The sequence below is a fragment of the Lontra canadensis genome, unplaced genomic scaffold (assembly GCF_010015895.1).
Source record: "Lontra canadensis isolate GAN:19392208 unplaced genomic scaffold, GSC_riverotter_1.0 scaffold40, whole genome shotgun sequence".
Lineage (NCBI taxonomy): Eukaryota > Metazoa > Chordata > Mammalia > Carnivora > Mustelidae > Lontra > Lontra canadensis.
Window position 1 is genome coordinate 4,369,248 of NW_022631034.1, and position 17,150 is coordinate 4,386,397.

Genomic DNA, 17,150 nt, shown 5'->3' on the forward strand with positions numbered 1-17,150 from the left:
CCCCAATTCCCTTTAACAAAAAATGAGAAAGTCCACACTTTTATTTCTCATCTCCATTTTTGTTTCATTAGTTTAATTAGTAGTTATAAACCTTTTTCTTACCCTTTATAGAATATGTACATGTCTTTTAAATTTTGAAGCAGAAGATTTTTTTTGGAAATTAACTCTCAAGATTGTAATCGTATTTGCTATGATTATTAGACTTCATGTATGGTATATTTAACTGGTTTCAATGTTCATTATCAACCCTTTTCTGATACAACTTCTCTTTTATTGTATTAATCATGTAAATTCATCTCTTATGAGCTGGGATACCTCTTTGAATAATACTTTTCAGGAATGACAGCATGGTGGTTATTCTATTTTCTAGAACATTGTTGTTTCCACAAATGAATACCTGCCTAGAAAGAATTCTACAGTTGGAAGATATTAATAGCAAGTATGTTCTAATATTGGAGAGGTCTGAGGCAAATTAATATTCATTTGTTTAACAGCAATCTATGCTCTTTACTTGTATATGTATAGAATTCTACATTAAGTTTCAAAATATCGCCAAAATATGAAGAATCTCTTTTCATTGACTTTCCCTGGAACACAGTATGAGCTCTGTCTTTGGAGTCTGAACCAATTTTAGATCAAAAATGTTTTCTTCCCTACTTACAGCTTTGAGTACTGCTTCTGATTTATTTATTCTATTTTATTCTCTGGAAATACATACTACTCATAACATGAAATCTACTGTTTATCCCTCATTCTTTAAATTTTTCTCCTTTTCTTCTAGTCTTTGTTTTCAAATTGATTTTTTACATCTTTCATTCAATTTTCTATACTGTCAAGACTTTATTTAACAGTATCTTCAGGATATTTATAATGACACATCTTTTATAATGAATATTTTTCAAAGACCATCCAATGACTTTTTTCTGCTCATTCATCCTGAAATGAAGATTTATTCAAATCTAGTATGGGAAAGGACAATCAGACTGCCCCCACTTTCCTCTCAATTTGTTCAAAAATGAACAGCAGAAACCCCTTCTAAACTCTGAAGCTAAAAGAACAAGCTGATATTTAAGCATTTTCCTCTGAGACTCTATTCTAATACCCTAGATAAAACAAAGAGAATCAAATAGTTGAGAGATAGCTGCTGCATGGGAATCAAAGAGAAGGAAAATGGTGCAAGACATACTCCTAAAACTACAAAACAGCATTGAAAGAAATTAAATAATACCTGAATAAATGGAAAGACATCTGAGTTCGTGGATTCAACATTGGTAAGATGACATAATGGTCTATAACTTCAAAATGATCTCCTTCAAAAAATCCCACCTGGCTTTTTTGAAGACAATAACAAGTTGAGCCTAAAATTCGTATAAAAATTCAAAGTACCCAGACAATATAAATTGAAAAAGAACATCAGAGTGGGAAGATTTACACAACCCAATTTCAAAACTTAGCACAAAACCACAGTAATCAACACAGTATAGAGACAGATCTTTATAAAGACAGATCTGTCTTGTGTAAAGACAGATCTATATATTAACGAATCAATCATTTTACACACAAAAATTAAGTCAATATAAACCATGGACCTAAATGTCTGAGCTAAAACTATAAAACTCTTGGGGGAGGTGGGGATGAGGAAATCTTTGTGACCTCAGATTAGGTAACAATTTCTCAGATACACCAAAAACACAGCACAAAAGCACAAGAGCAAAAATAAACTGACCTTCATCAAAATTAAAATGTGCTGCAAAGAATGGCATAAGGAAAGTGAAAAGACAACTCAGAGGGGAAAATATTTTGCAAATTATATGTGTGATAATATCCAGAATATATAAAGAGCTCTCACAATAAAATAATATTAAAAATCCCAACTTTAAAATAGGAAAGGATCTGAATAGCTTCTTCTCTAAAAAAGATAAACAAATGGCCAATAAGTACATGAAAAGATGCTCAAAATCATTAGCCATTAGGAAATACAAGTCAAAACCACAATGAGATATCACTTCATATTCACTAGGATAGCTGTAATAAAAAAGAACACAAGTGTTGGCAAAGAAGAGAAGAGAAATAACCTCATATAAAGTAAAATACTGTAGCCACTTTGGAAAAGAGTGTGGCAGTTCCTCAAAATGGTAAACACAGAGTTGCCACACAATCCAACAGAAGGTATATACCCCCCCCCAAAAAAAAAAAAAAACAAACAAAAAACCATGTCCACACAAAAACTTACATACAAATGTTCATAGCATTATTCATAATACCAAAAAGTAGAAACAACTCAAATGTCCATTAATTGGTGAATATATAAATAAAATATGGTACATCTATGCAATGGAATATTATTTGGCAATAGAAAGGAATGAAATTTTTATATATGTTACAACAGGGATGAACCTTGAAAACAATGTGCTAAGTGAAAGAAGCCAGTCATAAAGACCACATATTGTTTTATCTCACTTACATGAAATTTCTAGAATAATCAGATCTATAGAGAAAGTAGATTAGTGGCTATCTAGGGCTGAGGGAAATGGTGGGAGGGGTTGGAAGTGAAAGGTAAAGGGTACAAGATTTCTGTTTAAATTGTGGTGATGGTTACACAACCTTGAATACACCAAAAGTCATTTAACTGTATAGTTTAAATGGATCAAATGTATGGTATGCGAATTATATCACAATAAAGCTATTTAAAATAAATAAATGGAAGATAAGTGGGGGATAAGTAAAGTTGCTAGAATTGCAGCAAATATTTATTCACATTCCTAATGATTTCTTCCTTACAAAAGCCTTTGTACTGGACATCTTATTTCGCCTTAATAATCATCACCCAGGTAGCGGCATCTGGGTCTCTCAGTCAGAAGAGCATATGACTCTTGATCTCAGGGTTGTGAGTTCAAGCCCCATACTGGGTATAAAGATTATTAAAAAAAATTTTTTTGAATTTTAAAAAATCATCACCCAGATTAGTCTAGCTGTGGACTAAAAAAGCTTTCTTGCCCACTTGCTTGTTTGGTATGAATTTTTCTATTCAATAAAGTACTAGAAATAGCGTATTTTTTTTTTCTACTGCTATAATCCTAAGGACAGCAATAAACGAAGGCAAAAGGAAGGGGTAGGCTTGCTGTAGGGCACAAACTTGCTCCTGTCATCTGTTTCCCATATATCTTTTAGAGAGAGAGAGAGAGGGTGAAAGGGATGGGGAGGGACAGAGAGAGAGAGAGAATCCCAAGCAGGCTCCATGCCCAGTACAGAGCCTGATGTGAGGCTCGAACCCATCACCCTGAGATCATGACCCAAGCTGAAACCAAGAGTCTGACACTCAACCACTAAACTACCCAGGTACCCATCTGTTTCCCTTATTAGGCACATTCTCATCCTCCAATTCAGGGACATGACATAAATAAGGTATAACAAAATGTAACCACTTGCAGATTGTTTATCCATGGCTGATGGCTGCTTTCATGCAACAGATGGTACAACCTGCAAGCTTAGCCTATACTTACTAAAAAATACTTTTTTAAATACTAAAATACTTTTAAAAAAATTTTTTAATTGAAGTATAATTGACACACAATGTTACATTAGTTTCAGGTGCATAACATAGTGATTCAATAACTCTGTAACTATCTTGCTCTTTTATTATGTTCGTAGACCCATGCTGTAATCAGTAAGGGTTTCATGTCATACTGCATTGCTTCCAGGAGAGAACACCTGTCAGTCAATATAATTTCTATATATAACCACATATTACTTTTATTAAAATCTTCTCTCATAATCTAGATTACTTGATTCTAGAGTTATTATTGTGTTTTAATATAAAACTGAAAGAGAAGTTCAAAGGTTCCTTATCTTTCCAAAATTTTACCTGGAGGTAAAACCCATTCACTCTCACTTAATAAGTACTTACTGAGCATTCTATGTTCTAGGCATAGTGCTAGATATGAAAGATTGAACCATTAAGAAGCTAGAAATAATTCTTGTTCTCACCGAGCTTATAGTCACAAGAGAAAAAAACAAAATGCAACAAAATAGACTGATAGGTATTCAGAAAAATAACAAAAAGCTAAGACCAAAAATAACAATGAAAGACATAACCTAATTTTTCTGGCAGGAAAATCCCTCTATGAGGTAATTTTTTAAATGAGCTCTCAAAGAGGAGTAGGAACTAAGAAATCAAAGAATGAGAAGAAAGGCATCACAGTCAGAGAACAGAAATAACCTGACAGATTCAAGGAACTGAAAGAAAACAAGTATGGCCAGAACATAGAAAAAAAGAGATTTGTAGATTATATCAGAGAATCAGGCAAGGGTCAAATCATGCAGGGCTCCATAATTATGGTAAGAAATATGAACTTAGGGACACCTGGGTGGCTCAGTTAAGTGTCTGTCTTTGGCTCAGGTCATGGTCCCAGGGTCCTAGGAATTCTTGCTCAGCAGGAAGTCTGCTTCTCCCTCTGCCTACAGGCCTCCCTGCTTGTACATACTCTCTCTCTGTCAAATAAATAAAATATTTAAAAAATAAAGAAATATGAACTTACTTTTAAGTGGAGAAGATATCTAAACAGGGACATGACATTATACAAATTACCTTTCAAGATCACCCTTATCACCATATACAGAATGGAATGGAGGGGCACACAGAGAAATTAGATACGAGTTGGTGCAGTATTACAGGGAAAAGACAAAAAAAACTGGTCTCAAAGCGGCGGTGGAGACCAATCAGTGGAGACAGAAAGTAGGGTGTTCAAAATAACCTGTTAGTTAGATATGTACGGTTAGGAGAAGGAGGTAAGACAAATGATTCCAATAACTGAGGCTTGAGCAAACAGATAATTAATGATATGATTTAATAAATGACTAGGTGGCCAGATGGGAGAGGATAAGGTAGAAAATCATAACATTTTAAACAAGCAAATTTTGAAATATTTGAGATTCCCAAGTGGAGATGATTATAAAATCTGGGAACTCCAGGGAGAAGTCTAGATTGAGATATAAATTTGACATTTTTAAAAAAAGTCATTTAAAACCAAACATATAAATTTGTGAATACCCATTTTTTTCCTTAATACTAGAAAAGGTAATAATAGTTACCCTTCTTCATTTCTCTATCTTCCAGGAGAAAAGGGAAAAAGACCATGTTCTAAATGGTGACAATGGTGACAAGAAGAAAACAAGGAACTGATAACATTAGCTGCTGTCAAGAAGGATAACTGAGTGGATAAAGATGAGTGGGAGTGAACTTTTTTTTAAAGGGGGACCAGAACTCAGGACCCTAAGATAAGATCTGAGCTGAGATCAACAGTTGGAAGCTTAACCAATGAGCCACCCAGGAGCACCAGGAAGGAAACTATTTTTATAATGTATCATTTATGTCTTTTTATAATTTTGTAGCATTTGAATGTAGTAACTTTTGAAAAAATTACACAAATTAAGGAGAATCCACCAAAATCTAGATAGGGTACCTAGGTAAAGAAAGTAGGCCTTTATATACCTAAATTATTACTGTTTTCTTAAACCCTCAAGGAATATATAGATGAAAGGGTGGGGTACCTGGGTGGTTCAGTCAGTTAAGGGTCTGCCTCTTGATTTCAGCTCAGGTCATTATCTCAGGGTTGTGAGATCGAGCCCCAAGTCAGGTTCTGTGCTCAGTGTGGAGTCTGCTTTAGATTCTCTCTCTCTCCCTCTCCCTCTGCCTCTACCCCCTTCTAAAAAGCTAAAATTTGGAAAGAAAAAAAAAAAGGGGGGGGTAAAATCATCAGTACCCACTGAAGTAACAAACTAAAATTACTGTAACACGTCAAAATTAATCATATTTTCAAAATATTTATGAACTAGAAATGACTTTGTATTCAATCATCCAATCCCTCTCACTTTACAGGTAAATACATAATCAGAAATACACATATAATTAAGGATACCAAATATCATGCTTTGATTTCAATATTTTAAATGCAAATCATCATTTTCTTCATCCTCATCCTCTTCCCCCTCTAGCCAACACTGGAGTTACTTCACTAGCCAAGTATACCATGAAACTAAGTGCTCAAATGTCCCAGTTAAACCTCAGCTTTCTAAAACCTCAACCTGCTGCTTCAGCTAACTTGTTACATAAAAGATACTAAAAACTTAAAATAACCTTCTGCCAACTTTCCACAATGTAGCTGTTAAATCTGAAATCAGATGCCTTGGTTCTAATTTGGTAAATAAACTGAATTCTGTTCTGTCAAATGAATAAAAAATATTCCAGTAACATTAAGACCACTGCAGTGCTAAAGTATGCAAATTGCCAACCAAAAGGCTAGGCATTAAAAGGGCATCCATTATATGGGGCCAGCACTATGCTATATACCTTATAAACCTTATCTTAGCCCAATACCCTGTGAGACAAATATTATTCCTACTTCACAGGTAAGAAAATTAAAGCTAACACTAGTTAGGTAATTTCCTAAAACTATATATCTAGAAATGTGTGAGTCATGACTCTAAAATCTATATGCTTTTTACCAGACCAATAGTTTTCAAACTTTTTGGTCTCAAGACCTGTTTTATACTCTTAATAATTATTAAACAACTTTTATATGGATTATTTATATGGACAAATCTATTGATATTTATATTAGTAATTAAATTAAATGTTATAAAACTTTAACTTTACATTTACAATCACTCCATTACATATCAATATAAATTTTTTATGAAAAATAATTGTTTTCTAAAATAGAAATAAATGACAAAAGTATGCTATTTTAAACTCAAAAAATTAAAATAAATTGCTTTAATGTCTGACTTAATAGCCAGATTTTTATAATTATTTCTGCACTGAATTGTGTAAATTTTGCTTTGGTTTGAAGTATATGAAGAAAATCTAGATATAGAAGAGACACAGTTGAAAAAAAGGAGTGGGGTGCCTGGGTGGCTCAGTGGGTTAAAGCCTCTGCCTTCAGCTCAGGTCCTGGTTCCAGAGTCCTGGGATCAAGCCTCGCATCTGGCTCTCTGCTCAGCGGGGAGCCTGCTTCCCCCCACCCCCCCCCCGCCCCGCCCAGGTCCTCTCTGCCTGCCTCTGCCTACTAATGAACTCTGTCAAATAAATAGATAAAATCTTAAAAAAAAAAGAAAGAAAGAAAGAAAGAAAGAAGAGTATTTTAATAGACTTCTTAAATAATTATAGATATTCTTTGCTACTACACCAGAACTCAGTAAGTGGTGATTTCTTTTTTTTTTTTTTTTAAGATTTTATTTATTTGACAGATCACAAGTAGGCAGAGAGGCAGGCAGAGGGGTTGGGGTGGGGGGGGCCAGGGGGAAGCAGGCTCCCCGCTGAGCAGAGAGCCTGATGTGGGGCTTGATCCCAGGACCCTGGGATCATGACCCAAGGAGAAGGCAGAGGCTTTAATCCAGGCGCCCCAGTAAGTGGTGATTTCTTAAAGGTTAGCAGCAATGTGAAATCTAAAACCCTATCAATAAGCTTTTCCTATTGAGTTACACCAAAATGCACTGGTTTCTCTTGTACTTTAAATGGATCTTTTACTGATGCATGATTTTGAAATACCACATACTGATCATTTGAAAAATATAAGCTGACTGAGTTATACCGATCTTCCAAATGTCAACCCATTTCACTATACCAAAAAAACAAAAAAACAAAAACCACACATTTGGTAATATCACCAATCTGACCAGAGAAGTCTTTAAATATTGGGAAGCTGTCAAACTTAGTGAGAGAGGCTGTCAAGCTCAGTGTGACAAAGACAAATTTCCCAAATGTTAATTTTTGAGTCAAAGCTTGAATTTTTTAATTGGCAATAAATACTACCAATTATTTTCTGTGAAGTCACAGGCTTCTTCATTCTTTTTCCAGAAAATTCCTGCCAAGTATCCAAATTGGAATAACCATAGTTTGCCTGTAAGCTGTTCTTTCAAGTAAAAATGGTGTTCCATGACAAAAGCTGCTAGTGTGGCTTACAACTCAAACAACTATACAAATGTTTTCCCTTGTTTCCCTTTAGTAGGCAAAAGATCATGCAAAATCTACATTATGTCACAAAGAATATCAAAAAGATAAGTACTTGAGATTAAGACTTAATAAAATTAATCATTTCTACAATTTCATCAAAGACATTATGTGAAACAGGCTTTTTCTTTTTACTACAAGTATGTGGCAGTAAATAAGTAATACTAGTAGTTTGGGAGACTCGTACTCAGGTTGCAACAATTTTACTCACCACTGCTGTTGTACCATCAGCAAAAATGTCAGCATAGTGAAAAAGGCAAGCAATGACTTTATATTATTACAAAAATAGTTTTGATTTCACCTACCCCTTAACTAGGGAGAAAACAGGACATTCTAAGTACTAGAACCAACATAGCTCCAGCTTCTACAGACACCTTCAAGTCCCATCCAAGCAAGTGGTAAAAAGGGAGAATTTTTGTATTTTCTCTCATAAACAGTATTATACTATTAAAACCCACATATACACATATTATATCCATCATAAACTCCTAACCAGCTCTACCATCTCATTATTTTCAAAGCTACCCCCACTTTTACAGCATGTTAAACTGACATTTGTCCATCCAGGTTTCTGCTTCATATAGCCGCCAGATTGAGTCTTCTAAAATCAGATCGTATTACTCCTCTGCTCAAAATCCTCACTTTCTATTTTCCTCAGAGTAAAAGCCAAAATCCTTAAAAATGGTCTACAAAAGTTCCACATGCTTATACCCACAGCTACCTCTCAAATCTCCTATCTCCTACCACTCTTCCCCTTGAACCAGCCAAACTTGACCTTCCCTCTGACCCTTGAACATGGTACATTTACATTTGTTATTCCCTGTCTGAAACTCTGTTCTGCTAGGTATCTGCTCCTTAATTTTCTTTAGGTAACTAAACTTCTCCTATTCCTGATGTCTTCCCTGACCCTGACCTTACTGAAATAATTAGCACTTCCCCTCCCCTGTACACCCAGCACTCTCTCTTTCCTTACCCTGCTTTATTTCACTCCAAGATATTTATCATTATCAGTCATATCAAATATTTATTAGCTTATTATTTATCTTCCCCCATTAGAATGTAAGCTCCATGAGAGCAGGGACTTTGGCCACTTTGTTCACTGCTATAATCCCAGCACCTAAAACAACTGTCACATATTACGAGTTCAATATGTACGTATCTGTTAAATGAAGGAATGGATGAACAAAGAAAAGAAAAAAATATATAAAGAACCATTAGAGTAGTGTTAAAATCTGTTTTTACTCTCCAAAAAGCATTCCATCCCAGAACAATGCAGGTCTCCACATGATTCTTTATGAAAGTCAACCAAAGGATATATACACTTAAGAGGATATTCAACACAGCATAGGTGGTTTTATAGAATTCAGTACAGTGCTGAGTAAGAGAATACATGTGTTAACATGCCTGATAAATATCTACAGCCAAGAATCCAAATACACTAAACCAAGTTATACCAACAGATTAAAGATGACTTGTAAGAGAGTCAAATAAACCTAACTCTTTAGTACTCTGACAGGCAGTATAAATTCAAGTACCAGATAAAACTTACCTGAAGTACTATCTAAACCTCCAGAACAAAAATGTCTTCTGCCGAAAAGCACTTAACACCACAAGTGAGAGTGAATTATTGGTATCAATGGATATTACTATTATATTAGCCTTTGAAAATAGTTTTAAGTGCAGTCTCCCAATTGAGACTATAATGCCCCACGAGGAAGATATTATTATATCTACCTACTTCAGTGCTTAAGTAAATAGTATAATTTCATAAAAACTAGTTCGTAGAGAAGCATAGTCTCAAAGCTAGATCTAATTCCAAATACAGAGACAGCTTTCTAGTTTTGCAGATAATCTCTGGATTTCAACAAAAGTAACAGGCTCAAAAACAGATGAAGTTCAACTAAGCCACAAAGTTAAAACTCATATATCCTGGTAACAAACACCATTCAAAATTTTCAGACAGGAAAAAATCCTTTCTCTTTTTCCTACGCCATTTTACCTGTTTCGGTATTGCTCTAAAACTGATCTTCCATCTATCCCCCAGTGAAATAAATAGTACATGAACAGGAACATATTTGTCTGCCTAGCTCCCAGTCAATTTTTGAGGAACTATGCTCATTTTCTAGAACCCAAAGCATCCTATTACACTATACTCTGCATTAGATTTCTATGACTCAAGAATGACATTAACTAGGGAAAGACTGCCTAGAATTCTGTTATTCCAGGAGTCCTCCAGAATTCTCCTGCCTTACTGAGGCTACAAAGAACACTACATGATCAATAACTGCTCATTTCTGCTTCCTTTTTTGCCAAAGTTGAAAGGTCAGAATTACTGCTCCTCTTACAGCTCAGTAAAGGAAAGGAGAGATTCCCCAGTGCAGGAAAGAGGATTCCCCCCACCTTCTTGAGAGGTAGCTCTGCAGATGTGTGCACATCACAATTCTAAGTGTGAAGTCACATTCTAATACTTCTATGATGCCATCAAGAAACATGTCCACTTAACCTAAGGACATGCACATGCTAGGAGATGCACATGGAAGAAGAGGGGAGAGGAAGGTCATATTCACATTGTCATAAAGATTAACTGAATCAACCCTGATAGATCAATGAAATGACAGATTTCACTGCCAAACCACCCTCATTCCAAGTGAGGGTGCAGGGACACTTTAATGGATTATCTTACACCCCAAAAACTACTTCACTTTTTTTTCTAAGACAAACTGAGGTCTACCTTTCAAAAACAAAGTCCAGAGAAGACCACATAACATGAGGGAAAAAATACAAAACTATTACTGTTCTTTTAAAGATGTACCATCATTTTAACCTTCTTAGCTAAAACTGTTCACCTAAGGCTTAATTCAAGATTTTTTTTGGCCATGCAAAGTGTAACTTTATAGTCACTTCTCAAACAGACATAAGGTACATTATTTTCTTAAATCACCCATCATAAAGATTTTAGGGTCAAACACAAAGAAGAAAAATAATATCAGAAGGAAATTTAAAGATGTATATAGAATAAACCAAAATAAACCTACCATATAGGCACCAAACAGATTATCCTATTGCCTCAACTCTCAAACATACATTTTTAATCATTCTGAAATTAAGGTGTTTTAAAACCCCTCTGTGAAGAAATCTACCACCACCAGGCAGAGAGGCTACACATATTAACCATTTCATTATCATTCCCTTGAATTACCAACACTGGCAGCAATATCCTCAATTGAAATTAAACTCACAATTGAAATTTCTAATTACTATGTGAAATAGCTACACAAAGATTATGCTACATCTCAGTAAAAATGAAAATTAACTGTATGGAGAAGATGGCTTGTCACATCCCAGGCAATATCATTAAAGGCAGTAGAAACTGCCAAATCTCTCAGAATACATCTCACATCACAAATTTCTCACATCTAGGAAAGGCTGGTTTAAGCAATTCACATATCAAGGACTTTCATCACTCTGGTACCTAAAACTTTCTGACAAATGCCCAAAGGATATTTAACTCGAGGGAAAAAAAAAAAAAATTTAAGTTTAACAAAAAGGAAGTGCAGTCAAAAATCAAGAAAGTGTTCTATATGCTCCATAAGCATTCTCAATTCTAAAGGTGCTAAAGAAGTAAAACTCATTACCATTAATTATTTTTTAAAAAAGCATATCATCATGATACTTTAACTAGTAATGGCAAGAAGTGATTCAGAAAAATTTTTACAATGTAAAAAAGGGCTTAGACTTAAACTTTAATTCTATACTCAAGAAAAAATATATATTAACTCAAGTATACTAAAAATATAAAATTTAACAAATGTGTGTACATTTAATGTAATGTATCTTTTCCCCCACCCCAAAAATGCTTTTACTAAATATACAATGAGTCATAATCACTTGGCATATCTGAACACAGTATATTCATGATGTTACTCCTATTACTGTATTTAACTTATATTTCGAAGATATGTTTGGATCCAAATACAATATTCCTCAAAATAACTGATGACTCAGAAAAGGCAATTCATACTCAACCAACATTTTACCACAAAAGAAAAAGCTGGATCCCTGCTCCTATTCAAGTCAGTAATTTGTAAATACACATTACATACGCACTCCAAAAAAAGTTTATCAAATCAGAGATCACTGGAAACTCAAAGAGCTAATGAATAGTGAGCTAAGCAGTGACCAAATAAAGGTTCAATAAGCTTTCCAGCTAGATAGAATAGAGGATCAAAACTAACGATAAAATTTAATAAACATAAAGACCTGTTTTCAGCTAAAAAAAAACCTGCAAGAAGAGATAGAATGGAGACATAGTTAATCACTTGAGAAAAAGCAGAATTAAAAAATTAACATACTCTTGCACTGTATGTTTTAATGTGTGCTTTTTAGTAGTACACATTACTAAACATATATTGCTTAGAGCAATAGGGTCTCCTTTTTTGTCTTTACTTGTAAGGTTAGTCTTGAGCACCATCCTCAAAGGGAAGAATTGATAAACTGAGTTTCATTAAAAAGAAGATGAATAGGATTTTCATTTACTTACTTAACATGATTATATAGTATTCACTATTTCAGGGGCCATGTAAGGACTTTAAAAACCATGCTGTTAATAGGAATGGACACAGAAGTCAGGAATGTTTAACCGAAAGATAAGAATGTGATAGCTGGGATGCCTGGGTGGCTCAGTCAATTAAGCTGCTGCCTTCAGCTCAGGTCTTAATCCCAGAGTCCTGGGATCAAGTCTGGCATAGGGCTCCGGGCTCAGAGGGGAGCCTGCTTCTCACTCTGCCTCTGCCTGCCATTTTGCCTGCTTGTGCTCTCTCTCTGACAAATAAATAAATAAAATCTTTAAAAAAAAAAAAAATGTGACAGCTTTTGTCAGATACCTAAGGGCTATCATGTGGATGAAGGAGCCCATTTATTTGTGCCATTACATAAAAAAGAAACAGAACAAAGAAGTGTGAGAGATTTGGGCTCTACAGAAAAACTCTGAAAGTTGTCCAATGGCAAAAAACTCTCCATAAGGCTATTTTTTTTTTAAAGATTTTATTTATTTGACACACACAGAGAGAGAGAGAGAGAGAGAGTACAAGCAGGGAGAGGGAGAAGCAGGTCCTGCTGAACAGTGCCAGACGTGGGGCTCGATCCCAGAACCCTGGGATCATGACCTGAGCCGAGGCAGATGTCCAATGACTGAGCCACCCAGGCGTCCCTCCATAAGACTATTATAACGGGGCGCCTGGGTGGTTCAGTCTGTTAAAAGTCTGCCTTTGGTTCAGGACATGATTCCAGTGTCCTGGGATAGAGCCCCATATCAGGCTCCCTGCTCCACCCTCTCTCTGTCTGCGGCTCCCCCTGCTTGTAAATAAATAAATTCAATCTTTAAAAAAAAAAAAAAAAGGATACTATAAAGACTAAATGAGAAAATATATATTAAAGAACTTTGTTGTAAATTACCACATTACACATTATTAGAATTTACTTCTGTGCAGGACAGTGTGTCCTAATTAATAGACATATTTGCAGGGGTTGACCACGGACTTGAGTTCCAGCTATTAGTTCAGTTCCCAGCTTTGCAATTTATACCAAATACGCAACTTTAACAAAGTTTCCCTGCATCTCTAGGTTTCACTTTCCTCACCTTTAAAATAAGGATAAAACAATCTGCTTTGCAAGGCTATTGTGAGAATTAAATGTGATAATGTAGATAACATTTGGCATAGTGCTGACATTCTCAGTAAATTGTGCTTATGATGATGATAATCATCATCAACACATTATAGAAGGAATCTCTGGTGAATATAAAACTAACCTCGTGGTATGATGCAGTATGACTGTATGGTTTTGCTATGTACCTATATGAGTATATGAATCTGCTATGCACTTATCATGTTATAACAATCCAAATAAAATATATAGCTTATATTTGTTTGGTGACTTAAAATTTATCTTTTAAAGACATTTATCTTCTGTAATGTGAAGGAAAAAATATCCTTAAAATCTAAGTAAAGTATCCAGGTTAGTAAAAATATCAGGAATAAAAGTAATGTAATGGGGAAATTATGCAGCTACCAAGAAAAGGGACTAAAGAAGTAGCATATTAAATATAAGCTACTCTCCCTAGGAGACTTCACAGCAAGAGATGAAAATATATATTTCAGGGGAAAAAACAATTACACTTTCCAGAGGTATGTGAACCACTGGTTACAATCATCAGAAACACCAAAAATACAAGTACCATACAAACATTTGGTATATCAAGGCAATTTAAAAAGTGAAGTTGAGGGGATGAAGGACAAGAGTTTAAGAGATTTAGGATTCTAGTTACTATGAACAGAATTGGTATTTTAACAGACCAACTACTTAACGTTGAATTACAGAATATGGAAGCTCAATAATCCTGTAATTCAGTACCTTCTGTGATTAACCAGGAGGATCAATTGTAAAATACTATCCTATCGTACTTGTCAGTCATATTCATCTAGCTCTTCTTTCAAAGGAAATTAATTCTCAAGAAGAAACTTTCATCTACTTTCACAGATATTTCAAGGCCCCATGGGGAAAATATATATATATATATATATATATATATATATACACACACACACACACACACACACACACACATAAATATACACCTACTACGAAGGCCAACTCTTCAAACTCCCTAATAAATGATGAATAACCTGAAACTACAACACATCTTCTAATACAATATGTTTCCCAAAGTGTTAGGATATAATTACCATCAACAAACAATTATTATGCTAGTTGTAACAATAGTAAAATGATTAAATAAGTGTAGGAATGAAAAACTGGGTGCAGCTTTCAAGTACTTTTTTGTGGATCTGAATTATGATAAATGACAGCAATATTACAATATTGTAAATTCAGATACAAGTGCAGTTTTTAGAGAATTATAAAACCACTAAGAAAAATCTTATTCTTTTTTTTAATCTCAATTTTTGCCCTAATTTTATATAAGAAGCCTGGCGTCCGATGGAATTAAGGGAGTTTATTCCTCAGGCAAGCATTTCATTAATGTGTTACATTATTTTGAGCAGAGTTGAGTGTGTTCTAATTGAATGTATACAACAGTCATGTTCAGTTAAAAGCAGAGCTAGCAACAATATTTGTCAACTACCCAATTTAAAATGGCTTATTAAATGTTGAAAATATCAGTGTTTCATTTTCATTAATAAATGTACTGTTGCTTATAAATCAACTCAATCATATAATGTTTTTAAAACAAAAGAAACCAAAAAAATCAGCTAATGAGTTAAGGTAGAAAATAGAAATACAGTCCTTGAATAATAAATGATACTCTATTTTGTCATATAGGCTATGATGAAGTTACTATGAAAAATCATAGTACTATTTTTAGTCACAGTCAAGATAAAACATTATTGTTAGCAATTACATAAAACAAACAAAACACTCAAAACTCTACTCCAAAAAATTTTGGCTGCTCTAGCCACTTTTTACTTGCTCTAGGTACCAAATGCCAACAAATTTCTACTGTGGGGCTTTCAGAAACCAAGGCATTCTACATTCTATCTTAAATGCAAAGTGTAGACACTTTGTATTAAACTAAGTTTCATGAAAGCAGAGAAATAGAAACACAGAACCTGATGGCAGGTAGAAATCACAACAACCAGTTGCAGTCAAGTTGGATCTGTACCTGAGTAATGAAGGGAGGTGGGCCATTTACACGTTCAAAATTCGAAATCCCAAGGTGGGAGAGGAGGAGAGAAAGAAAAGAAACAGTTCCACAAACAAAGGAAGAAGGGCAGGTTGGATAAGAGACTATTTAAAATTTGTCAAAAACCAATACATTGAAGGCCTGTCTCAAAGATAAACAAAACAGCTTCTGAAAGGAAACTCTTAAGTGGGCAAAGAGGAAACATTCCTTTGCACCCACAAGAACCAATCCCCTGACCACTGGCATGCTATTACTGAAACGGTCATGATTTACAGGCATTTGGCCCGGGTGATGGGCAAAGGAGAGGAAAGAAAGATCGTTGGAGAGAAGCCTAGAATTCCTTTGGCCTGGGGAGGAACACCCTGGGTTCGGGAAGGGAAAGGTGGAGAGGGACGAGCACTCCTCACCGTGATTATCTTTCTGTCCGATATTGTGCGTGCGGATGAGAGACGACAGTCTCCTCACATCCCCCTTGAAGACGCACTCGTGTACCGGGTAGTGTGCGGGGCAACTGCCTCCATCTGCGACGACAGCAATGGGGTTGGTGCCCGCTAGAAGAGCCGGGGACTGGGTGGTGGTAGTCACGGAAGAACTGTGCAGCGGCAGGGCCGGGACGCCAGGGGGATTGGAGGAGGCCGGAGCTGTCTTCAGCTGAAGCCGGTGGTGATGGTTACTGAAGATCTTATGACAGGCTTTGCTGCCCTTGCCCCTGCCGCCTGTCCCAATCCTGCCTCCCGTGAAGGTGCCGCCGAGGGTAGCCGCCGCTTCCTCATCCCCGGGCTCCAGCAGGTCCCCGTCTTCTTTGCTGGGCTTGTGATCTCTCCGCAGTGAGCGGATCTTCTCCCCGGTCATCGCCGCCAGGGGCAGAGAGGGTATCCGGGAGGCTCACCGCCCGCGACAGAGGTAGCGCTGCGGCGGCGCAAGGCTATTAGAGCGGTGGCCAGGCGCCTCCAGCGCAGCATGTACTCTCAGCGCTCCCCCGAGCCTGGGACAAACGCATCTCCTGGAGGAAAAGCCGGCTCTCGCCTAGGCACTAAGGGACACGCGCTCGCTGGGGGGAGCTAGAGCTCAGGTGCCCACGACACCAGGATCCCCGTCCCCGCTGCCGCAGCCGCCTGCCTCACACCGAAAAACAGGGCACGGCCATCTTACCCCGACTTCTCTCGCGAGAGCTCCCTCGGGAGGAGGGAGGAAACACCGCGATAAGTGAGGTGCTCTCTCCCTCCCTTGCACCTTCCACTCGCGTAGAAGAGCCCAGCGCCGGAGCCTCCCAGGCAGCGTGTTTCCGCCCCAAGCTGAGAACCCGACCGCTCGCCGTGGTCGCGTTTCTTCGGTGCAGTCTGAGACTTTTAACCTTTGTTTGAGATACTCGATACACGTTATAAACGATGACTTAAACCCTTGGACCTCTGGGCCTCCCGCAGAGTAATGCAAACTGAC

General features: G+C 36.5%; 1 protein-coding gene across 1 annotated transcript in view; it reads right to left on the reverse strand.

Moving 5' to 3' along the window:
• ANKRD13C (ankyrin repeat domain 13C) overlaps nucleotides 1-16,889 on the reverse strand; it is a 92,304-nt gene extending 75,415 nt beyond the window's left edge. Inside the window, exon 1 of the mRNA XM_032870091.1 lies at nucleotides 16,118-16,889. Within this exon, the coding sequence (XP_032725982.1) occupies nucleotides 16,118-16,562 (445 nt within the window). The 5' untranslated portion in view covers nucleotides 16,563-16,889. The remainder of the gene's footprint in view (nucleotides 1-16,117) is intronic.
• Between the last annotated feature and the right edge of the window lie 261 nt (nucleotides 16,890-17,150).